This window comes from Falco biarmicus, chromosome 11 (assembly GCF_023638135.1).
Source record: "Falco biarmicus isolate bFalBia1 chromosome 11, bFalBia1.pri, whole genome shotgun sequence".
Lineage (NCBI taxonomy): Eukaryota > Metazoa > Chordata > Aves > Falconiformes > Falconidae > Falco > Falco biarmicus.
Window position 1 is genome coordinate 23,110,089 of NC_079298.1, and position 25,769 is coordinate 23,135,857.

General features: G+C 36.9%; 1 protein-coding gene across 1 annotated transcript in view; it reads right to left on the bottom strand.

The window, feature by feature from the left end:
* DPYD (dihydropyrimidine dehydrogenase) overlaps window positions 1-25,769 on the bottom strand; it is a 367,004-nt gene that overhangs the window by 261,301 nt on the left and 79,934 nt on the right. The window contains exon 4 of the mRNA XM_056356052.1: window positions 8,555-8,642. Within this exon, the coding sequence (XP_056212027.1) occupies window positions 8,555-8,642 (88 nt within the window). The remainder of the gene's footprint in view (window positions 1-8,554; window positions 8,643-25,769) is intronic.

Below are 25,769 nucleotides of genomic sequence, written 5' to 3' on the forward strand. Positions count from 1 at the left end.
CGGGGAAACATGATGGAGTATACAAAGGTGGGGTCCTGATTTGGGAAGTTTTGAGATGTTGCTGTCACGATCATGAATTGCTGCTGCTGTCGCTACTAGGGGTATCTGAGAAAAAGAGGTATCGGATCCTTTTCGAATAAGAGTACAGAGTACATGTTACCAGGCTAAATATTACATCATTAGATAAATTGTATCAAAAGGTATATATCTTCTAGTCTTAACACATGAGGTAAGTTTTAATGATAAATTAAAAGACAGTCACAGTTGAAGTACAAAGTGTTCCACTTATTTTTGGGAGCAGGATGGCAAGTATTCTGCACTGCTTCACCAGCGTGCTGCAGCTGTGCGAAAGTGACACCTCTAAAGATGTAAGGGAAGAACAAGTTCACTGCTGACTTGGTATCCCTGTCTGCCAACAAAAATTCAACCTGTGTCAATTTTGCCATTGGTAAACTTAAACGTGCAGAAGAGCTGCAGCTCCCTAACTCTCCTCTTACACTTCCCAGTGTAACCACTGTTCCCATTGCCACTGATACTTGTTCACTACCAGTGAAAGGATACGACAGTGCGCTGCTACCACCGACTATGCAGTAAGTTGAGAGCAAGCCCATCTGCAACCTTCCTGACACCCAGAGCATAGTCCAGCACGGAGACTGGGCTGTGCAGGACTTCAGGAGCTCAGCTCTGAGTTGCTTCATCTCTTCATCCTTCTATTTTATTTAATCGTTTATCCTGCCTTTACTGCATTGATCTATTATCTAATGTCTCAAACTTTATTAGAAAAATGTCTTCCAATACCTGACAAAAACTGGCAGGGAAATACAGTATAGTAAGTTACACTAAGTGGTGTTATACAAACTGTGTTACAAAACTGCAAACCATTGTGTTACTACAGTAATAAATGAGAGTTTGTAGTATATGTACAGTATCTTAAATGTTTAGTTACATGAACAATTTGTGCTTACACAACTTTTTAACCTGAAAACACGTATTAATGATAATTACATTTATCAGTGACATTAAAGGTAGAATATTCACAGAATATTCACATTTTCTAAAAACATATTGATTGCTTTTATTTCACAAAACCAGGGTGTAGTAGGTTGCACACAACATAGACATGAGATGCAGACCTGGCAAGCTGGTAACTAACTATACACCACATGTTGTACATGAGAAAGGATCAGAATTAAAGGAAGGTTGGCTTCACTAAAATAAAAAAATTATTCCAGGGTATGGAATGATATAAGCTACCTTAACAGCTTGGAGTAGGTTTTTTAGATGCTGAAATAATATGATGACTCAGTTGTCTAGTTTCTTACAGACGTCACAGAGGAAGCAAGTCTAAAACTAGGATGTTTCTGAATTTTCTAGTGAGATAAATGTCTGCTCCTGCCTTTGTTCATAGAATCTTTTTTCCTGTGCTCTTCCATAGAAATAAATTAATCTAACTGGATAGGATGTTTTGTGGTTTCCTACATCAAAATGTCAATAAATACTACATTGCTAACACAGGCAACAAAAACAAGCCTTAAACAGACATCAATAATCAGTGGAAACCAGGCAGAGGAGGATCTCCACATGTATCATTTGGAAGCATTATATAATTTGCATGCAAATGAGACTGCTTTTTACTTGAAAAAAACCTATTAAAACACATAGGATCAATACTGAGAGACCAGAAGAAATTACATTTACTATCAGGAAATGCTTATAGCATCTTTTCTTTCAATTCAATTGAAGAGCTTTTTATATAAATTCATTATGCATAAGGGTGTTTTGATACTGCAGTTCTCTCAAAAACAATGAAGAATATGCATTATTATGTTTTGTGTAATAAAAATGAATACACTGATTTCATCAGGATTTTGGGACAGAGTGAATTCTTTAAAAAGAAAAGAAGGAAAAAAGTGGTAATTTCTTTTTCATCTGGGCTTAGTTTAGAAAAAGGGAGACATAACAAAAAATATGGGAAAATATCACCACCTTCTATACTAGTTCATGTTCTGTGATGGCTTTAAAATATACTCAAGATGTATTGGATTAAAATATTTTCACATACCGAAGAACCACTATTTAAAGTACATTGTTATGTAAGTAGCATTTTTCACATTGACACACACCAGTTCAAATATAACAAGAAACACCCCCAGTCTGTCAGCCCCCCCGATATCTTCTGAAGAAGAATGAACAAAACATAACAGCAACTTACCAAATCATACATATTCTATATTATAATGCTGATGATTTTTAATCAATCCAGAAATCTTTCACATCATTTGACTTGTGTCATCATAACAGGACTGTAATTTCACACAGTGTCACTATCTTTTTATGAAAAAGAACGGAAGAAATATCTTGTACTGTCATTTTGTCCTTTGTAGTCTAGAATGTGAGAGATTCCTTAATTGACATAGTGTCATCGCAAAAGTCTATTCTACATAATTACACTATGGCAACTGAAACCAGCTGTCAGCCATTCCATTACACTAAGTACAAACAGACATCTCAAGAAAAGTCACTGTTTCAAGTGCATCAATTTAACACCATTACCACTTTTACTTTTAAATGTTGGGTTTTTATATATTTAGTGACCTGAAATACACAAAGATTAACAGAGAAAGCTGAATATAACAGCACTTTCAAAAACCTGGGGACTCAAAGTAGTACTTAAAGATTAATTGTGATGTGTATCTGTATATAATTATTACCAATCATCTAGCTGCTTTCTGACTTCCACAATCCTTCATTGTATTAACAGTATCCCACTTACAGTATTTCACATATGAACTGTGACTCATGATTTTCCAAAATCTTTGCAATGGCATATAGACATCCTTTGTTAATATACTCAGAGTTCCTCTGGCACAGAAAAACCATCAGTCTGTTTCTCTCACCTGTCATAATCCTATGTCTCTCAACACCCTTTCTCCCTTACAATCTTTTCTTCATTTCATTTTCTCTTAATGATCCTAGAGCTTTTTGTCTCTTGCCTTCCTTTGTCTACCCACTTCTCCTTCATACTCATTTCCAGTACATTACCACACTTTTTCCTTTACTGCCTCAATCTACAAACTTCGGATTCACCCTTATCCCTTGGTATCCATCCCTATCTTCCACTTTCTTCCCTCTCCCATTTCTCCCTTGAAAAAACTGAATTACTCTCTTGGAAAAAAAAAAAAACCACCACACATTTCCTTCGGTTTCATTTAAACCAAAGCATTCCTCTGAAATCCTAAAACTTACTCTTGTGTCCCACAACTTTCTCTGTACTGTTCTTGGCATTCATTTCTCACTTCCCTATTTTCCTACCAGCATTCTACACAGTCCAGGGACAACCTTTTATACAGAGGGCAGCACGGCTTTGCTGGTTTTGGGGATTAAGGTGGTGGGTGGGTTTTTTGTTTGTTTGGTTGGTTTTTTGTTTTGTTTTTGTTTGTTTTTTTTTTAAAATGCTGGCCACCAGAAGGCTTACATCCACCTATAAAGTCTGTTAGAAAATGGTTGATGTGTCAGCTCAGGCCAGTTTATTATTAAGGGATTATGGGAATAGATGTTCTTTCTGAAAAAGGAGAAAACCGTTGACTCAATGTCAGGAATCCCTGTAATACTGCAAGACTTGAGATGAAAAATGTGGGAGCTAGTAACAGAGGGCTACAGCAACCAGGTGTGATTTTGTGAGGACAAGTAACACCAAAGATGCTTCTGCACCTCCAATTCTTCATTATAGTCTCAGACTATAAAGGCTGAGTCACTCCTTACACCTGTGCCAAGTTAACACAACTTAATATCCCCATACCTAAACCACACCAACAGTTTTTTTTCAATGCAACAACTCAACCATAAAGGCATCTGATGAAAAAAAAAAGATCCAAGACCATCTCACTGAACAGTACAAAGGTTGAGCGTGTAAGCAGCTGTTGCTTTCCAACCGGCAGCTTCCTCTGGCCCACACTTCTGCTTAACAGGAGGAAAGCTGGACAGGCTGCAAGTGTTGTTCAGGCTGAGCTGCTTCTGGGAAGCTACAGGATTTTCTGCTGCCATACAACAGTTCCTTGTGCCAGCCCTAAAGGATGATGGGTGCTGGAGCTCCATTTTACCAAGTCCTCCTTGCTTTGACATATCAACATGGGGAAACGAGAACATAAAATCCTAAAATCACTCCTGGTACTCAGTCAGGTCTAAGGGGGCAAAGCCTTCTGCAGCAGCTGAATGTTTTCTTCTATTATTTTTTTTAAGAAAGATGTAACTAAGATTGCTCTCCTGTGTGATAAAACAAAGAATATACACTATGCAATGTGAAGGCTGTATTTAAAAAGATGACAGCTGAAAGTCAGAATACTTGGTTTGCCGTCTTCGGATGTTTAGAAACAAAAGTAGTAAAGTGTGCATAGTGAATCTGAAGTCTAGTCTCAGAGAGACAGAATTGCAAGCAGTCTGTATGAACCAAGAAACACTGACTGGGAAGACACAATAGAATAGATTGTACCTTTATGAAGTGAAGTTGTAATCCAGTTTGTATGGAAAAAAGAGAATGGAAGTTGTGGCCTACACTCTACTGAGTCACAGCAGCTAACACAGTACAGCGTAAGTGACATCCTTTTTCTCAGAGAGGTTCAAGGCTCATTGAGTCTGGCAATTCAATTACCCTCTCAACCCAGAAACAACCCTCCTCCCCTGTTCCCTCTTCTACTCCTGAGCTCAGGTGTAATGGCGGAACAGCCAGAGCAGCTACATTGTACATGGCCTGTAAATATCTAAAAAGCCTCAGGCCTAAGAGAACAAGAATCCCTGACCTTTTATGATTGCTATAGCAGTTTTCCAACAAAACAAACTACATACAATAGAGCTCTTAAGTACCTGACAAAGTAATTAATTTTCAGTACGCTGCTGTCTAAATACTCTATATTAATAATAAATCATGTTTAAATAAATACCTGCATGCTTATACGAGGATGAGGACAAAGAATTTATTGAACTAAATCTCCTCTGAACAAGTAGAAGGGTAATCTGCTGTAGGGAGTTTCTCAAGTGAGAGATGAAGAAAGATTCAGAACAGGGACTTCAATAAGCCTAGAAAGCACACCCCAACATCCTGGATTTATTGACCTGAAATACCTGAATGTTCTATGTGTCACCTATTTATTTTGTCTAGAAATTATGAGATACATATATAAGCTTCTGGATTAAAAATAAAGTTTATATCCAAGGTGAAAACAGCAAACAAGATTTATCATTTTGAAAAGTATTTTCAATGACATGTAAAATATCCTTGATCATGTGAAGTAAATACATTTATGACAATGATAAAAAATATTCAGCAAGCATATTGCTGAATGGTATCTCAATGATTACTTCAATGAAAGTTTAGAAAAATGCATAACAAAAGTGAAAAAGTACTTACTGGTTCCATTAAAGACTTTCAAAATGATAAGTTAGAAGATTTAGCATGGTTTTCAAAGGCATGCCATTCTTGTTTTCTATGCGCTCTAAAAGCACATGGTACAGGTACCCCAACCACCAGCAGCACTAGAATGAAAGAGGGGAGAGGACACTGCAGGAGCAGCCAGGGTAACGGGCTCTCAAACCGACTCTCCCAGGGCCATGACTTCAGGTGAACCATTTCCACAACCGGTACCCCTCTCTCAGCTTCCACCTTACATCTATTGCTTGCTTGGCAGAAAGCAAGGCATTTCAAAATGCAGTAGTGTAAAAACAATAGTACACACCTATACCTACAAAACAATCCTATTAATAAATGAAACCAGAAGAATTTACTGACGCTTTTTTCCAAAGAACAGAATTTGTTGTAACAGAAGTATTTTCTAGCAAGGGCACCAGAAACTAATTCATCAAAAGGAAAATTCACCCTAGCAGACTGCAGCCATCAAGTCAAGGTTGGGTTCCCTCTATGCACTGTTTATTTCCCTGAGAAGTTGCTTGGTACATGAATTACAAGAGGCACAGCCATTGACACAGAGGTCACAAATATGCAAGACTTGTTTCTCAGCTCATGACTTCAGCTATTTGCTAAGCATATCTGGTTGTGGGTTTTTCTCACTTCTAGTTTTTTGGGTTTGGCGGGGGGGGTGGTGTTTGGTTTGGTTTTCTGTTTACTTGGTTTTGAAGTTCGCATTAGAGCTGTTGCAGAGAAATGCCCCCACAACTATGCTATATCAGATTTCTTCCAATAGGGTAAGGAGAGAAAGCAAAGGGTAAGACTGTATCTAAACTCACTCTTGGAACTGGATTTCACAGAAGCAGCGCTGATTTTAGGCATGCAATTTCTTATCCTAACATTTTGGCTAGCAGAAACCAGCTACCTGACTTTTTAAAAATTCCTCTGTGTGAATGTTTCCTTGCTGTCTATGCAATTATCGGGCATCAACATGAGGTAAAAGCAGTTACCAAAACTGTTGTATATTTTTTATAAAAAACACTTTCAGAGTGGATACAGAAGGTATTGATAGATAGGGGTAGGGTCCAAAAAGAACGGCTATAAGTACATTTCAGGAATTGAAGATACTTAGATTTTCCATAAAGAATGGTAATTCCCCTGAGAGAATAGTAGTATACCATTTTTTTCTAAAGCAGGATTTCCTGATAAAACAGCAAGTGATCAGGTCACCTGCCCAGGGCAAAACCAGCATCTTAACTAGCATCTGCAGCTTCCAAGATGATTTAAAAGAGTTATTATCCAACAGCCCAGACTCTATAGGGTTGATCCAGCTCATGGACCATCTGACAGGATAAATCTGGCCCTATTAAAACCTGTAAGAGCATACCCATTGGCTTCAGCAGGGCAAAGAATTCAGAACTTCAGGGCAAGTTCCTAATATTATTCCAGTATACCTTTGCCAAAATGCAACTCCCAAAGCTCTGCAGTCACACCACCTTTCACAGAATTCAGAATGAATCAGGAGTGAAAGTGACTTACAAGTCACAAAGGAGCTTTGTATTTCTCAGGCTACCAGAATCTAAAAGACCCACCAAATATATCATTCCAGGCTGCTGCTGCTGTTAGTTGTTCTTCCAACATCTGCTGATGCTGTCTTCAGTCCATCTTTCCTGGTTCCTTTTTCCCAGCTTTTATGTTTCAATAATCAGACCATTTTTCCTTCCTCAACAACACATCACCCTATCCTACCCAACACAGAAGCATAGCTAATCTTAATAAGACCATGCTGCTAAAATAATTCCATAAAATTTGCTTTAGGTTTCCTAAACATACTACAGTACAATGATGAGATGGAGACTAGCAGTTTCATTACTGCCTTCTACCTTCTCTGTTCAGTTTGCCTGCCTCACAATGCCTGAAAGAGGTAATAAGCAGCAATATGCCGCATACTATACTATAGTTGCAAACAGATGCCTACCTTCCTGAAAATAAATGCTGCAGTGACAGAGTACAGATTATATAAGAACATTGCCTATATGCAGATGCTGGGCATAATGCCAATTACTGTAAACCACATCAATACATAGTTATAACTGATACATGTATCTTAATATCTCCTCTTATCCTAATGTTTCTTGTTAAGGTGCAGAATTTACCGGTGTCTTCTATGTACAATACACAGTGTAGTAAAAGCAACGTGTCTGTTAACTTGCACACAGCAATGCTCTCTTGCCCACTTCGGCTTTACCTGTGTTGGCCCTTTCAGCTGCACCTAACAGTGAGACGTGTTAGAGCATAAAACATGGCCAGAAAATCTCTGTAGCACCCCCAGTAGATTATGAGTCTAGTTGGGCTCATACAGACAAATAAATCACATGGCAGCTAATGATTCCACAGATGGGAAGCAAGTTTTAAAAGGTATGGGGCAATCAATATCCAGTCATCTTTAGGCTAGCCCAGACAGCCTAATTAATCTTGTCATATCAACTTTACAGTCATCTTTATTTATTTCTGACTGTTAAAAGTCATTTGTAAACCACAAATCAGAATAATGTTTTTAAGATTTCATTATGATCATAGTATAATAGCCTATTAAGGAACAGGTACAGTACCTCCAAAGAGGGGATTCAATTTATTCCTGTAGTATTTTATTGTAGTCTAAGTGACTGACTACATTTGCATTAACCAGAGCCTCTTACTATAAACTGCAAAACACTGAGATGACCACATTCATACCAAGTATCTGCCCAAAGCACATTTAAACTATAATCACTTCTTAAAAAAAAACCTCACAAAAAAACCCCAAATTTAATGAAAGAGAAGTTTTATAACTGTAATACCTTAGGTAGCAGCAAGGTTAAATAATTACATGTAACACTCAGTATTTTGAATATCATCATACTTGAAAACCATCAAAACCAAAAACTCCATAGAAAAAGTGACATGAAGAAATAAATTTGCACTATACACTATCTGTATGGGCACAGAACAGCAGCAAAATAATTAAAAATTAGCTGACTGTTGAGCTTTAAAGCATCTGTTGTAAACTACCTTTTTAACATTTATAAAGATAGACTTTGAAAAGCAATCTCACTAACAGAACTGCAAGTAACTTCTGTTTCATGCTTCCATGTACTACTGCAAGCCTGATTTTACCTTGTTTGCAATACTCGTGATGAATGACTTGATGTCCAGATTAGTTGGGCAACTCTTCTGACAGGGGGCGTCCACACACTTTAAACATCTGCAGGAATAAAAGAAAATGCGTCAAGGAGACATGGAATACAAATGCTGGCAATAGCATAAGAGTTTCAAGTTAGCATGGTAGAAGACAAGCCACAGAGGAATAATACAGAGTGTTTTCATAAAATGTCTATTTAAAACCTCAAAGCACTGCATGATCATTATTGACTTGCATTCAACACTGATGCATTACATTCTGTCGACTCCACTTCAGAAAGGAAGGCAGTAGGGTGCAGTTATAAACATATAGACTACACATCTAAGTATTAGGAAACAGTGTCTAATTACACAAAAGTAATTTTTTCCCTGGAATCCAAGATAGTTAAGCTTCTTATAATTTCATTTTTCTATTTGAAAAACATCTGCACTGTGAATCTGAATTTATTTTAAGAGTTCTGGAAGTGTCACTGTGGATTAAATTCTGAATGTTGGAAAATCAGACATACTTACTTTGTATTGCACGTGCCAAAGAGGAAGAATGTTGATAAATTTTCAAGGCACCTTTCCTATGATATTTCTGTGACCTCTGAAAACAATTCAGTAGTCTTATGCATACTCCCAACTGAAATCCCTAAGACCCTCTTCTCTTGTGATCCCTAATGACAAATCTAACTATATATTAAATACTAAGTAGCAAAGATTTATTGTCTGTTCCTGCATAGGCATCAATGAGGATGTACCAGTCTGCTTACTGGCTCAAGTCCCATCTAAGGATTCAGCCCTCAGGGCAGTCTACACAATTCGCAGTAAGCAAACCTAACAAAAAACGGTAAAAGTCAGCTGAAGAAGTTAAACTGTTCTCTATTAAACACAAAGGTATTTGCACACACTTTTGGTTTTACATATCATAGGTCAAATGCAACACCACTAATTATGTCAGAATTCATGAAGTTATTCCAGAGGCCCTTTCAATATTGATTTATTAACATATAGAATTTAACAATCTATGGAAAATGAAATAAAATCTGTTTTTTATGTAATATATGAGCACAACTACTTATGTAAGTTCCATGAGTCCACCTTAATTATTGTTCCTTAGTGACAGTAACCAGTGGAACTGAACATTTTCAAACACAGAAAAGCTGCATGGACTACATGCACAAGGAAATGAAGAGCAAGCAACATTAAAAGGAATGAAATGCCTGAAATACCTACAGTGAAAAACTGGCCTGACTTTGTCCATCACAAGCATTGCTTTTACTTTTTTGTTGTTTTTTTCAATTAAGGGTGGAATAAGAGAGAAGGCAAAGCCAGTTAAGTAAAAGATTAATTAGTCTTTCATTCTTCCTATTCATTATCATCTAGCTGGGTATTACAAACACCACAGCGCCAGCAAAATGTGAGGGTACATGTGGCAGTGGCTGTTAGGATTTTCTGATAGAACTAGTCATGGGGAAAAGGTCCCAGAGGAAGTATTTAGAGAAAAACAGGTCTCACAGGCTGCAAAAGCTGGGAAGTCTGATAAAGCCAAATCTAGTTCAACACCATAGTGGGTTACTAGTTCAGCTAGTCAGGATGTCAGAGGGCTCTGGCAGAAGAGCACCAGCAGGTTTACCTGTGGCAGTTAAATTACTGCTGCCCAGCACGACCCACTGACAGGCATGTGTTATAAATACCTTAACAAGCAAAGGCAGGCTAGTGGGGATCTCAAAAGGTTGACATGGCCAGATCACTGAGTCAAGAGGGTGCTCTTAGCATTTTAAGTAGACTGAAAGACAGCAAAGTTTTAGTACTAGAAGCCAGAAAAAAAAGGAGATAGACTAGACAAAAATACACCACTACGAGGGCTCAGATGATCATTTTGCCTGTGTAGGCAGTAAAGAAATAATAGAAGTGGAAAATCACACGTTTAAAAAAGGCAACAATTCCATTATGACTTCTTGCTCTTCACTTCCCTGAATGTGGCTTCCTTTAAAATACGAGTCCTGTATCCAAGACCAAAAGAATTGCACTTAACATAAAATACATTTCTGTGGATTATATATAGAACAATCTCATGTCAAAACTGACCAGAATGGCACCTAGCAGGATAAGCAGTGTACAGATTACCCACTGTGGCTAGCAAGCATATTTACCAAATTATTTCTCTTTTGATTTTTGAGCCAGTTTGAAAATAACAGCTGTTGAAAATGTCAGCTATGGGGGATTGGTGGGTAACGCAAACTTGAATGTGAGCTTTGGGCAGGTGGGGAGGGTGCCATGAATATGCCAGTCCAGAATTTCTCTTATAATAATGCCATCTTTCGATTCTCTGAGCACTCTGCAGACTGAAGTGCACCAGGCTGCCATTAATCCCACTTATCACCCTGACAGCTCAGTAATTACACTCCCACTATAGCCAGGTACTGTAAGGTACTATAGTCCTAATAAAACATCAAGCACTGTGCAGAATGCGTGCTCGTGAGGTGTTTTATTAAACTTGGGGGGTTGATCATCAAGTGACATTAGTGTTGACCTATTTTTCTATCTGACAATAAATTATCCTTTGACCATACCATAATAGATATTACAGAGTGCATTTACTGTACCAAGAAGCAAAGGTAGTGCATTCCGGCAAACCAGGCAAAAAGCATAAATAAAAACAGTAGAATCACCCACCAGAGAGTTATTACATAAATTGCTGCAAGTGATTGATCCTTTCAAAAACCACAGCTAAAATACCGTGCTTAAGAGAAGACCAAAAGTTACCATGAGCTGCAATTCCACATGCATGTCCCCATATGAAAAAACATTAACATTAACAATTACATTTCTTTCCCTTTTCTGTAACTGTCCTCCCACCCTATGAAATCCCACCTTTCATTTTACAAGGTTATTCCATAACTATGGTTTTAGCTCAAAGTAATGTACACAACAAACCAGAAATTTACATTAAATTTCTCTAATTCACCTGCTAATTCCTACCAAATTTAAATGAAGAGCTACATGTTCAATGATTTAAAAAAAAATAATAGTAAAAAAACCACTCACAACCCAAGAAAATGAAAGCGCCATGTTTTTAAGTGGTCATACCATTCTGGACTGCATAAAAATACAGAACATTAGACAAAGCCAGACCTATACTAATCTGAGTATGTATCTCAGCATCTCTTAGTAAAAATATAGGAAAAATCCTTCCAACTATCAGGAAACACCCTATCATCAATTTTTTCCCTATTTCATGGAACAGTATCTCCTTCAGAAACATATAAGCTATGCTGAGTCTTAAAAGATACCATATTCACTTCATATGCATCTTGAATTCTATATAAAAGGCAACACCACAGTCTTTGCACCACTAAACCCCAACTTGAGGAACTCAAGGAAAAGGAATGATATTTTCCATTTTGGAAGCACTTAGCTGTTGGTTCAACTCAGCCTCACTGTGAAATGGTAAATTAAGTTAGATATAAAACCCCTACAAATGCTAAGCAAGTATAGCATATTTATATAAATATTTATGCAAATATTATCATTTGGCATAGCTTTATAGACATGCCTATGACTATATAATGACAGAAATCCATGTTTCCCACACATATAAGCTCAAAATTTACATCTCTTGCCGAATAGTGTTAAATTATACATATGCATCCCCAGTGAACTTAAAATCTTTGACTTCTTATTTTCAAATGTTGCAGCACTAAAGTTATTTATTGTTTAAGGTGCTTGTATTGAGTGTGCTTGTAAATCTCTTTCAGGAACAAAACAAAACATGCAAAGGATACTTAATGCAGTAGCCCAACACTACCAACTATCAGGTTTGTACCTATCAATTTTGACAGTGCAAAATAAGCACCTAAAGCCATGCGTGTACACACACAAACTCATGCAATTGACCTCTAATACTATGGGTACTAATAAAAAAAAAAAAAAGGCAAAAAAACACAAAACCACAGCAGTAGATTACAAACATCTTAAGACAATAAAAGGAAAAGGCACTTCAAAAGCAGTAATTTTTTTAAATATAATAAAACAGAAAAATGGACTAGACAGAAGTTGCAAATTTCTGAAACACATACTACCCATTGGGAAAAAAGATGCTAGAAACCATGAGGTATGTCTATGCATAAGAAGGAATAGAAAGCAAATGAGGAAAAGAAAGGACAAAAAAGTAACGACTTCTGCATCAAAATCTTTTCCTTTAGGAAAAAATGGTATCAGAAACCAGTTCTCTACTCTTGTGTACAGAAGAAAAAAAGGAAGGAATAGCCAAGAATAATTTTCAATTAATAGTTTTCACTGTTTAATTGTTGAAATATTACCCAGTATTTTATTTTAAAGCTAAAATATCTGACCAACAGTCTCATTTCTAGGTCTAGACCAGCTGTTAACACATTTTTGCTTCTAAACAAAGAAGGGCAATTTAGTTATATCATTACCTAAAATTACAGTGAATGATTGTCTATCTAACTGGCAATAACATTATCTGAAGTGCAATCACATGTATGCTGAAAGGCTGGGGGTGAAACAGGTAATTTGGAGTAATGTTCCACAACAGATCATTGCTGATAACCTATCAAATTTTCATATATCACAAAACAGGGCAAATAACCTTTATCATGGTTACTGTTGGCAGAGGTTTAGAAGCAGATTAAATCCTAATCCATTTATTTGGGTTTCTGCAGGATCTAAACAGTCATTTTGAAAAAAAGTCTTCCAGCTCTACTATTTGTAGAAATTTCTAAAACTTTATCCACTACTCAGAGAAATAGCCCAGATACCCATGTAACAGTTTTACACAGGTCTCATAATGATGTTCTGTATACACTTCCGGAAGCTTTGGTCAATTAATTTTAAAAGAATGGTAGAGCTGATTACACCCAACAAACTAGAGGCCAGTTTGCACATGAGACCTAATTCTGATATCAAGGCCTTTCTTTGATTCCAAGTCTCTTGCACCGCTCTCTAAAGCCTGAGCTGGGGATGGTCAGCAGTGGAATAAGCAAGCCACATGTAGGGAAGAAATAAACCTGTAATTTCCAGATAAATCTGTAATACCCAAGCTAAATGTCCATTGCCTTTGATGACAGAAATGAAGAGCATCTCATAAGTTTTTCTCTTAAGGTTCAATCCTTTAATGACTTATGACTAATATTGCAAAATTTAAGCTTTCTTCTCCCATTTGATATTGCTGTATGTAGCATCATCAAGGAATTTGGACATATATAGACTCATTTAAATGAAATGTCAGGATAAAGATCCTCTACTGCAACGGTAAGTACCTACTGCCGGCAGATGTTAAAAACAACCTGATGCTATTATTTTCTTTATTAAAAAAAACCAAACAAAACAAACCCCCCAAATCTGACAATCAAACAAAAAAAATCCTGTACCCTTTTGTCTTCATATTCATTACATTTCACAATGAATAGAAGAGGAGAAAAAGATTATAAAGAGATTTTGTTGCCAAGTTTAAATACCAAAAGACAGTAACAGTTGATACAGGGGTTTGATGAGTACAAAAGAAAAATGATACTTTGAGGAATATTTATTTTCATTCAAAGTCAGGAAGCAGAAAAAGGTACTCTCACATGCAAGGCTGAGAACTCTGTTGTGTACGTGCAATGTAACAATGAAGACAAAATAATCTTAAATTAGAATCAACTATGAACACATAATTTTGAACCATAGAAGAAACAGATTTAATTCCCAAGAAATGCCTCTGAACATAAAGGGCATCAGAAACTGCGTAAGAGGCAGCAAACACAGACTATACAAGCAAGCAAGTACCACGGTCTTGGATATGTAATACTGGAAAAAGAAATGCCTAGCCTGTTCGCAATGTGCAGGAACCATAAGAAACAAAACATTATGACATAAATTGGCAATACTAGTTCATATCTGAAGAAAGAAGGAAAAACTCGCACATCACCACTGTTGCCTCTTCAGTCTCCTGTGAGCCTTTGCAGACCCATAGAAAATGGGACAACTTCTCTCTCAGTAAATTAAGATGACCAGAGGAATAACATTTTAAATAGACGCCCTAGAGGACTAGAGACAGATACGACATTGCTGCTAGCAGCTACAGGAAGTGTAAGGGAGGTGCTTTTTATTGAAAGAAAGAAATGCTCAGAGTTGAAAGTTAGTCTGCAGATACAAAAACCTCCTACCCTAGCGCAGAATAATGGCACTTACAGACAGGGTTATTTTCCCACACTTAAGAGGTAGTGAATCATATGGACATAGACTCCAAATCATTCCGTTCATCAATGGCTCATCTTTCTCTTTTCTTCTTTGGCTCTCTGTACAACCATAATTCCTCTTTTCTCATCTACTTTGGAATCACCCTTGAGTGCAGGAACTCTCCCCTTTGCATCTGCTTGGCTGTCTTCCTGTTTTCTGTAGTCTTTTTTCCCCATTCATCTGAAACTTCTCCACTTCTCTGTCCTGCACCTTTTCACAACTTTCCAGCATAACTCCATTTTAATGGAAAGTTTTGATAACATTAAAAAATCATGACCCAATGCCTGCCACTAAGTATTTACGACAGTAGTATAGGAGAGTGCGCACCAGTCACTTTTTAACACATCTTCTGAGTTTTTGCCATCCGCCACCCAGCCCTTCAAAACCTCCATTTCTAGTAGGTTCCTCCACTAAAACTGTCCTTGCCTAGCGACATCTCTTCTGTCTGTCTCAGTCTGTGATCAGACACATACAAATAGTGGCTACCAGATGACAAGTGGATTGGGGGGATTTCCTCTGAAACGCTTGCTGAATGACGGGAACACAGCCAGGCAGAGCTCTGTCCTCAGCTCAGGGGTAATGCTCTGAGCACTGCCCCATGGCGAGAAGCCTGCCCCATGTCAGTTCATGGGAAATTATATGCAGCCTTCTCTTAAATTTCTCCTGTCATTTTACTAGGACACAGAATTTTTCACTTACCATATTGCAATATAACCCCAAATATTGCAATTATAGCCTTTATTGCACTATAGCCTTTCACCCATTTTATATAGCCTGTATATCATTACTTTAATTTACTTCAATTTGTACTGTTACAGAATAAAACTCCTATACAAATTAGAGTTGATTAAAAATAGAAAAAGCAGTGCAGCTTGCAGAATATTGTAGCAAAGCATGCATATCAACACATGCCAAATCAGAAAAGCTGTAGCATCCTTTTACCACATCACAAATCAAAACAATCTTTTTTTATATATAATGCAAATAATTTCAACCATCTTTTGCTTTCTCATAGACTCAATCTGTGAACAAGAAAATCAAATAAACAGTTCACATTTCTATCAGAAGCTATCTTATATGCAGCTCATACCAAATCAATATTATCACTAAGAATATATTTACTTTAAGATCACCAGTACTAGAATCTGTATGGAATACCTTTCAACAGCTCCTTCACTCCCACACAGGCTTCCTGTTCTTTGGAGTTTTACTAGGACCATTTATTTACAGCATCTATAAATCTATGTTTTGTTTTTAATCCATTTGTTATATATTGCTCTACAACATTCAGAATTCTTTGACTTCAAAACCAAAGTTATTATGTAATATCTCACAAAAAAAATATTGCCCATGCTCTCAGACCGTAAAGGCATGAAGTCCAGCAAGCGTTCTTCCTCCTGAGTGGTAGATCTTAAATGGGATACATCAACCATGCAAGTATGGGCAAACTCAGGTACCACACAGCTCTCTTAGGTCAAACCCATGTACATGTCTTTACCTGCAGCAATTATTCCACCTGAGCCGCTGTAACTTAAGACACAAAATGAAACTCTGATTCTTCATGTGAATGCTATTCTTTTCCATTTCTTGCCTTCATTTCCTGGTGACAACGATTTCTTTCCAGTATCAGCATATTATGATTTGGAAGGGTCTATTAAAAATAAAAATCTCTTTCTGCTCCATCCAGGACCACGGTACATCAAACGCTGCTTCGATTCTCATTTTTTACACTACTGGTGACACTAGGCTTACATCAGGTAATGTAGTCAGAGAGGAAGTCAGACTTTACATACAGATAACACAGAGACAGCAGCCGAGTCTCAGCGAGGTCAACCTGTTTTCCATGAACTAGAATCTGAGGTTGCTCTCAAGCAGCAGTTACCAGTTTGGGTGCTGTCTGCCACAGAAAACTATCATGGGGAAACAGTACCTGATGTGCTCAGGAGACTCCTGGTCTTCTCATCTTTTCAGTTATTGCTTGTCCTTTATATTATGGCACCTCCCTAATGAACTTCGGTTGGTCCCTTTATTGATATTCTGTCCCAGACTAGAGCAGTATTACTGTACCTCTTCAAAAAGGTTGTATTTAAATTGCTACATTTTTGCAATTCCCATGAACGACAAGCTAGATATCAGCTTCAATTAGCTTTAAAAATTCAATACATTGATTTGTCCACTGGCTTTAAAAGCTGACAAGTGGTCTTGGGTTTTGAGTTTGATTTTAAAAAAACAGTAAGCCTCTTAGCTTTCCATATCTCTTTCTAACCTTTTTTGAAAAAATCCTCTGTGGAAGACTCAGCTGTCTTAGCTCATGGCAAACACTTCCAGGTAGGGTTAAGTTTATAACAATCCTGTAAGAGCTCTGTACAGAACTACAGAGTTAGCATAGTGTTATATAATACCCTAAATGTTACCAGATGTGTTTAAACTGAAAAGTCAATAAATGTGGTGCTTGAATTTCTAATCTGAAATATTGTATCAGAATTAAAGTTTAGGTACCACAATTGGCCCCCACATCTTACACCTATTCTGTGGCCTACTTGCTCCCAACAAGTGCTTATTGAAGAAGTTACCATTGCTCTCTGAAAAATTATTTTGTAAACTGCTTCCAGCAGGGCTTAGTACATAACTGCCCTTAAAACTGTTGCTTTGTACAATGAAAGAGGTATTTGGGAATCTGGGTCTTCAAATTTAGTTATTTAAAATCCACATAAGAGGAAAAAAACTTGAACTTAGCAGTGTACAAAACTACGGGATACATTTACAGAAGCAAAAACTACTTACCTTGAGTTTAATTTTCAGCCTTACCTTTATACACAGACCATTGGCCAAACCCATAAATGCTTAGGGAAAAGCAGGTGCTGCAACTATTAAAGCCTGTACTAATGAATCTGAGGGCCACTTTTACTTGTACATAGGAAATCCATTCCATAATCTGGATAGCTATCCATTTTTCATACTTCATTCTTACAAAAAGAAAAAGAAAAAAACCCAACCAAAACCAACCAACAAACCAACCTACATTTTCTGAGGTACTGGGTAGATTATTTCTTCTCATTCACTTCAGAACTGAAAAAGAACTCTTTTTAATTTCAAATACAAAATTTCTAAGTATTATGGTTTTATAGCAATATTCATTCTGAGCATTGTCTCCTTTTTTTGTTTCATATTAAACATTATGAAATTTTGCTTTCAGAAGTATTAATCAATATTCAAAATTCATTAAACTACCCCAGAAAAACTAAGTAAAGCTTTTATTACTGTCAACAACATTTTTACTTAAACATTAAAGGTTTTTTAGAATTACCAAAAAAAGTAATCAAAACTCAATTTGCAACCTCCCTGGAAACACTGATTACATTTCACATTACATATTAATTAACATTTTTGCAACACCATAGGAACACAATATAGTTTGTTGCTTATTAAAGCCAAACTTGATGGTATCCCATATTATTCCAGTAGTGCAAAAGACACACAAGAAACACACTCATCGATAAGACTTTGATCCTACCTATTTAGAACTCCGTCTGTGCTCTTTCAAGCCCTTGAAAGCAGCATTTTATCTGCCAAACCAACCACTTGTGGCTCAGCCACACCTAGCCTTATGGAGTTTTTTAAATGGGTGCATTTATGTTCACCACAATAGTGATCCCTTTCACACAGGAGACAGCTGTTACATGATGTTCAATATCCTTTTAATCCTCTACAGACCTTAGACAGAAGGGTTGACAGAACTGACAGTTTTTATTATAGCTTGCCCTGTACACAATAATCTTCCTTCACCTGGACTATTCTCCCAGAAGTGTTACAGACTTTTTGACTTATATCAAGGATCATTTCTAGTCTTTTTAGGAGAGAAGAAATTATTTTTATGTGGCATGCTTCTCATGCTGTATAAATTACCTTTTCAAAATATGAAACACCTGTTGTCTGTTTATCTTAATGTCAATGAAACTCCTTCGGGTTTCACTTCAGGAAAAATACACTTTACAAAGTTCAGTCACAGACATTTTTTCTCCCAATATACCTTCATCATCTATGCACATCTTACAAATGGCACTCAGTACAATACATCATCAACAACAGGAGCACACATCTACCATTTTATTTGTATTGAAAACATCTAATACATTTAATAATAACATCTATAAACCATCTATTATAAAGTATAATGTAACTAAGATGCACGACACATCCTCAGCTAAAAACTACAAACCTGGAAGAAACCTGTTTCCTCAGTACAGCACCACACAGACTCTAATAATCACACCAACAGTGCTAATGCTCATCTGTCTTGCAATTTAGGCATGCCAGCAATTCCATCACAATTAATGCAAGAGTGATTTAAACAAGAACCTTTGTGGAGAATTAGTCTTGGGAAAGACAGTAACAGCAGAATAAGCTAATGCTTCCCTTATTTTTAGGACATGAGTGCCAAAGAATTATCTGGTGCTCTTTATACCATCATCCTGCCATTTGCCCAGAGGACTGATCTGATGTTGATCTAGAATCCAGCTACTTGCAAGGCAGGCTCCCCTGCCCTCTACACACAATGCATTCCCACCATTTCCAAGCCCATGATGCTAATGCAAGGGGAAAGGAGGAAAAAGGGTAAAAGACCAAGGAGGTTTGCGCAGGCTTTGCTGCTGGTGTCACCTGAACGTCTGACCCTACACTGAGTGTACTCTAGAAGCAGACAACAGCACAAATTACCTCATTGCACCCTTTTCAAAATAAAATATTCAAAAGTTTGTTTCCCTTGTTTTCAGACTTGTAGAAAAAAAAAAAAAAAAACGCACACACAAAACATTTTTGGCTGCTACTACAATAAGGAACTCTAGAGAAAACTAAGAGGTCAGTCACATTTCCACTGTGAACCCAAATAAAGATGCTTATTCACATGCAGGAGATACATTATTGAGCCCAGTCAACCATCTTTTTCGAAATTTTAAAACTCATAGCCAGAGTATCCTTACTAAAGCTCAGCCCTGCCAGATCCCACTTCCCCCAGTTCATTATCAGACTGCTTAACTGTGTTTTATTTTAGTATATGTAGTCCCCAGTGGGACTCGGTTAGACCTTTCCTTTGCTTATAATGAAAGCCCTTAAGCAATTTGTTAAACCAACTTAATCCAGGTCTTCCAAGTGAGTTCTCATCCCCAGACCAGTAGGAACAGCTCCAGTGTCCTCATGCTTCCTCCCCTTAAAACTGATACAGCTACATACTTGAGAACCATGTGCCACTCCTCATCACTTTTTCTTAAGAGGATCTACTGGTTTGGAAACTGCAAGAATTCAGCAGCGAATTCTAAGACTTAATATTTTCTCTAGGAACTGCATGTGTATAATGACTATCTTCCATCTTTTGCAAATATGGAGGCTTGTCTAAGACTCCTTAATAAGTGACATTGTCACTTCTTAACATGTTCAGCCATCAAAACCCAGAAAAAAGGAAAAAAGCTTGCTATTTTAGTTCTAATTTTCTAAACTGCATATAACTTATACATATTTTTTTTAGCCACAGGAAAATCATATATCCCTGTTCATAATATAAAAGCATCCTAAAAAAAAAAAAAAAACCCACAACACAAACATGTGGCATTTCATTGCATGCTTTGCTGTTTAAGGGAATTATTTCACTTTGCTTTTCTACCTTAAATGTATTCAAGTAGTAAAGATTCAAAAACAGTATCCCCTCAGCAAATGAAAAGAACTTCATGACACAGTAACAGAAATCATATAGGCAAACTACAGGGGTCAGCACAGAGCAAAGAGAAACCCTCTATAAATTACATTAAAAATCAATGTTGCATTCTTAGTATATTGAGTTTAAAGATACAAGTACATTTCAACAGTAGATGGTTGAAAATTCAGTCTTATTTGTTTACTGGATGTAAACACACAATTCATTAAGACTGAACAACTGGTATGTATGTGCTATATCTAGATCTTGCTATAATCACCTTCACTGTGAAGAATTTTACAACATTCACAATATGATGATGTAAATAAATGATGCAGCCAAAAGTCACCCTCCAGATACTCAATATTTACATGAAACCAATACATAATTTGCATTCAACTTTTTCTTTTTTTTTTTTTTTTTTAACCCAGAGCTTACGGAGACAGTAGTGGTAATACGCAGGCACGCTTTCTATCGATGTGAGTCATCACCAAATAAATTTAGAACCTGATCCTCTTGACAGCAAGGCTGGTTCCCAAAAGCACCACACTGCACTCTTCTACCTTACCACAGTTTCATTCATCCAGAGTAGAAAAACTTCTACATGCACACTACTTAATTGGGGATATAAGATAGCTGTTCAACCTTTTAAGTCTCACCAGCCAGGACTACTGTAAAGTTACATGGACAGAAGGCTGGACTAGATGACCTAATAGGTTTACACTATCTTTGCAATTTCTCCTAGTATGTTGAATAATGGCCTTTAAAAATGGCAAATATTTATGTCTGCTTATCTATCTGCAGTTGAGGTTTTCTATAGAGATAAGGAAACCTTAAAGAATTTAAGACTTCATATATCTCTCAAGTTATTTAGGATTACAAGAATGACACAAGTATTCATTTTCGTTATAAATTAAAACCCTGTATTTAGCACCTTACCACTCACTTCAAAATTAGGGTAAATAAAAGGACTCTAGTTAAGATAACAGTATGCTAAAGGATCTGAATTATGTGAGTATTATATACAAGGATTTTCAAATACAACCACCTGAACACATTTTTAAAAGGGGTTGATTTCTACATACTATAGCATGGCCTTTTAGGCGGATGTATACTGGCAAATAAAACATCATCTACTAGGTACCATAGAAAAGGTACCAGCCTGCTAATGTCAAGAAGGCTTCAGTGGCAACTAGACCACAATCAGTTCATCAGTGTTTGCAAAAAATAGGACAAACATTTGTTGCTAAAAGGAGGGCACAAACAATCCTACATTTTAGGTTTTACCCTTACAACCTAAGTAGAAAGAATTTTCACATCCTTTTAAGAAGATTATATAAAAGACAAAGTATTTGTCACATTTCCTCCCATACTGAAGCTAATGGCATAAAAATGAATACATTTTCTGGGATGGCTCAGCAGTTAAGTGCTGTCTGGAAAATATTTTAAAAAATGTTTTTTTCAGAGAAACATAGCTTAGAGAAAATTTAGGATGAGTAAGAAAATCATTAATCTGTTGATTCACCACGGTTTGATAAATCGTTTCTTTAATACATGCCTTTGTACACGCTCAAATTGTTAGACCTACACTAAATATAGCAATCCCGGGACTGTAAATGTAGTGCAACTGAAAAAGCATACTTTTCCCATTTCCCAAAGGCACTGCATTTTCAAAAACCTGATGGAAGGATTTAAACATTCTCTTTTGGTAGATAGTTTCTCTTGCTACAAATGAGCAGATGTCTGCCTTTTGGCAATTTTTTTCACAGTTATTTGAAAACAATTACAAAAAAATGTTACAATTTATATACAAAAAAGTACTCCACAAAGATCCAAATACTGCCATTCCTCAGACAAGTCACACAGAGACATTTCAGAAAGCCCAGGAATCAGTACAAAGCGCTTTGTCTCTTCCACCCTCCATTAGTACCTCCTCTCTCTACACAAAGCCACACACAGTACATTCCAGCAACTTCCCTGTCATTCTAATATCCAAGGCTTAGATGCTGAGATTTTAGTGTTGCTCTTTTCTAACCTAGAAGCATTAGGGTTTTATGAATACATCTGATAACTTCCAGCAGCTTCATGCCTCAGGATTTAAAGGATACTACGACACAGCCTATCAACACAATCACAAGTATAGCTTCCTTGCCAGTGTCCCTTAACAGTGAGGGCTACTAATTGTTTTCCTTACTCTTTATGAATGCCAAGAGGATACCTGCAAATTCAGACAGGTCTTGTTAAAGCTCTTTGCAGTAAGAATACTGAAACTCTCTACCCATGCTCTTTTTACCATGTACAAGCACCACTCTCCCTGTCCTGAGCACTACTGTTGCAAAAAGACATCAATACTCCCTTGGATCTCAGCTCTCATCATGAATGAGGCCAACAGGAGAACGTCCTTGACAGTGACCACTGTCAGTCTGCTCCATCCCTGCATCCCTGGCATCCCAGGAAGCCAACAGGCAAGCCTAGCTATTGATCCCCCTCTCCCTGGCTGGAATCTGATCACAACAGAATATATTCCAATTTGGGGTTACTGTAGGCTGGTAAGAGTTTTGATAGTGGATGATGGCGATGTTTTATCAGATTCTTTTCTCAGTTAGGACTTGCCTGGTTAGAAATTTTAAAAGCTGTTAGCTTGCCTGCATGAAAGCATCTTGATAATGGCTTCCAAATTTTAAGCAGCAGAAGGAAAGATACTTTTATGTTAGAATCCTACTCCAGCCCCATTTCAGGTATACTCAAGGGCTGTATTTTCTATGAGGGGTTGGATTGTGTTAAATATTGTTCAATCAAGAAAGGTACCTAAAGATACTAGAAACTACATAGGTTTCATCTTAAGTCTATGGGTTCTGACTAAAGTTATGCGGTTCAACAGAGAACACCAATATAAATTCAAGCCAACACTTAACCTGTGCATTAGTTGTGCTGCTGATACATGTACGTTACATAACACGAAGCAGTGGAACGGAAGACAACAAATGCAAGTAAAGGGCGTTCAGTCACTTGTAATTCAGTCAATACAATTTGTTTTTCCTTTGCAAGCCTAGAATAGCAGAAGCAGAGAGTTATCCACTCTTTAATTTACATTTCAGTACAGGCTTGAAATGTACAAGTCACATTATGACTAGAAATACATTCTTGGAAATAGTTTCTACTCATTATTTTCTACACTTCAAAGCAGTTTTTTGTATAATCAGAAGATGTGATATTTTGCCAGTCAGGAGAGGTTTGTCTTTCTGCATTAGACAGGAATGAAGAATACTAAAAGCTCTTTGTCTTGTCTTCATCCATTCAATTCCTTATCCACAACTAGCCTCCAGCCCCTTCAAAGATCAGGAGCTTTTCAGAGAGACAGGAGTTTGACAACCATCACTCAAAGAAAAAAAAATTGTTTCCCCCAAATGCCAAAAAAAACCCAAAAATCAAAATCATTGGAATTAAGAGCCCAGTACCTGTCTGTGTTTTTGAAAGATCTCTCCACAAAACCATTTTGGTGCTTTACACATACTAAAATCCAGGAAACTAAGTTCTACTACTTTGTGTTTACAAAACATGACCACGCAAAACGCTGTCCACAGTTTCAAACAATAGCAACAGAAATAGGCACAATATATTACATAAGGCAATATAACCCTCCTATTTATCAGCAGAGGAAGGAGTGATGCTGCTGTGGCAAAATAGCCTACTGATGGCAGAGCATGGCCTTTTCCAAAATATCCTTCAGTATGTTTATTAGCACAATGGTAGATACCATGTACTAGCATAAATGGTTAACACTGAACCACAAATGTCAAGACAGATTAAATACATTATGTGATAGATTATTCTTTTTTTATTGTGTTTCTTCACTTGCTAATTTGCACAACTCAGTAATTCATAAAAGGATCTCCCTGTCCTTAGTGCAAATTAGTAATTTTCTAGCACATGATTAAAAATACACATTAAATTTATACTTTACATTACATGTTTGTTGCCTTTGTGAAGATAAAAAATGTTACACATTCAAACGAAGTTCTAGAGTGACTGTTTTGTACCTGAAAATAGCTCTCCACAACCTCCTGACATATTTCTCAGTATCAGCCTGGTGAGTGTACTATACTATCACCTGTATTTATTCTGCTTAGCTTGAAAATATAAAGCTATTTTTTTCTGAATAGCTCTTGATAGCGCTACTTACTCATATATTTTAAACTGAATTAATTTCTTTGCTTGATGAATCCTATTACTGTCACACCAGTAACATTATACCTGTCCTAATCCTTCTCTAACACACACTTTTTCTAGAGTATAAGCCTAAATTACTGTGTAGAGATCTCAAATAGAAGCAGGTTCCATCGAAACATTTAAACATCACATTCTGGGTTTAGATTCAGCCAAACGATCCTTCAACTACAGTTCACAGTACTGCTTTGCAAGAGCAACAGTAATGGTTCACCATCGTTTTTGGAGGGATAAGGGTTATGGTTAATGCAACTATCTCATTACTACCAGAGTTCACAATACAAACATTCCAAATAATAATGAATAGTTGAAAAAATGTTTAAGTTCCGACAGAACAAACAAATTTATTTTCTGATATTGTGATTTAATGTTCCCTTCCTAACAATTAAAAAAGATAAGCAAATTCCAGAATTTTGCATATTCCTACAATATACATAAGATAAGGTGTGGAACACAAACCATCTCACCCAAAAGAGCTGAAATCAGTTTAGTCAGCATACATGAATTATGTGTGAGAAATGCCCTCAAGTATTCCATGTTTTTACACAGTCAGTTTATAATGGTTCATGCTGGTATCTATTAAATATTTTATTAATTTACCATTAATATAAATATTTTATTAATTTACCATTAATATAAAGTATGACATTACTACCTTATTCTTGGAGAAATAAGAGATTAAATTACTGACACACCGTATGCCAGGGGCAGGAGGAGAAAGATAAGTGGGGGGAAACATGGATTAAGAAAAAGTGAGAGAAAAAGAAAACACAACTGTTGCTAGCATTACTAACACTTCCCTTGCTAAGGCCCAATTTCTCAAGCCAAACTTATCCCAAGCGTGCCTTTAAAACTACCTTCTTGAAGAATGTCCAGCCTTCCTGGAGCCCTTGGCCCTTCAGAACTGCCTCCCAAGGGACTCTGTCCACCAGGCTCTTAAACAGGCCAAACCTGGTTCTCCAGAAGTCCCATGCAGCGGTTCTGCTGACTGCCTCTCCTTACTTCTTCAGGAATCAAAAAAACTATCATCTCGTGATCACTATACCCAAG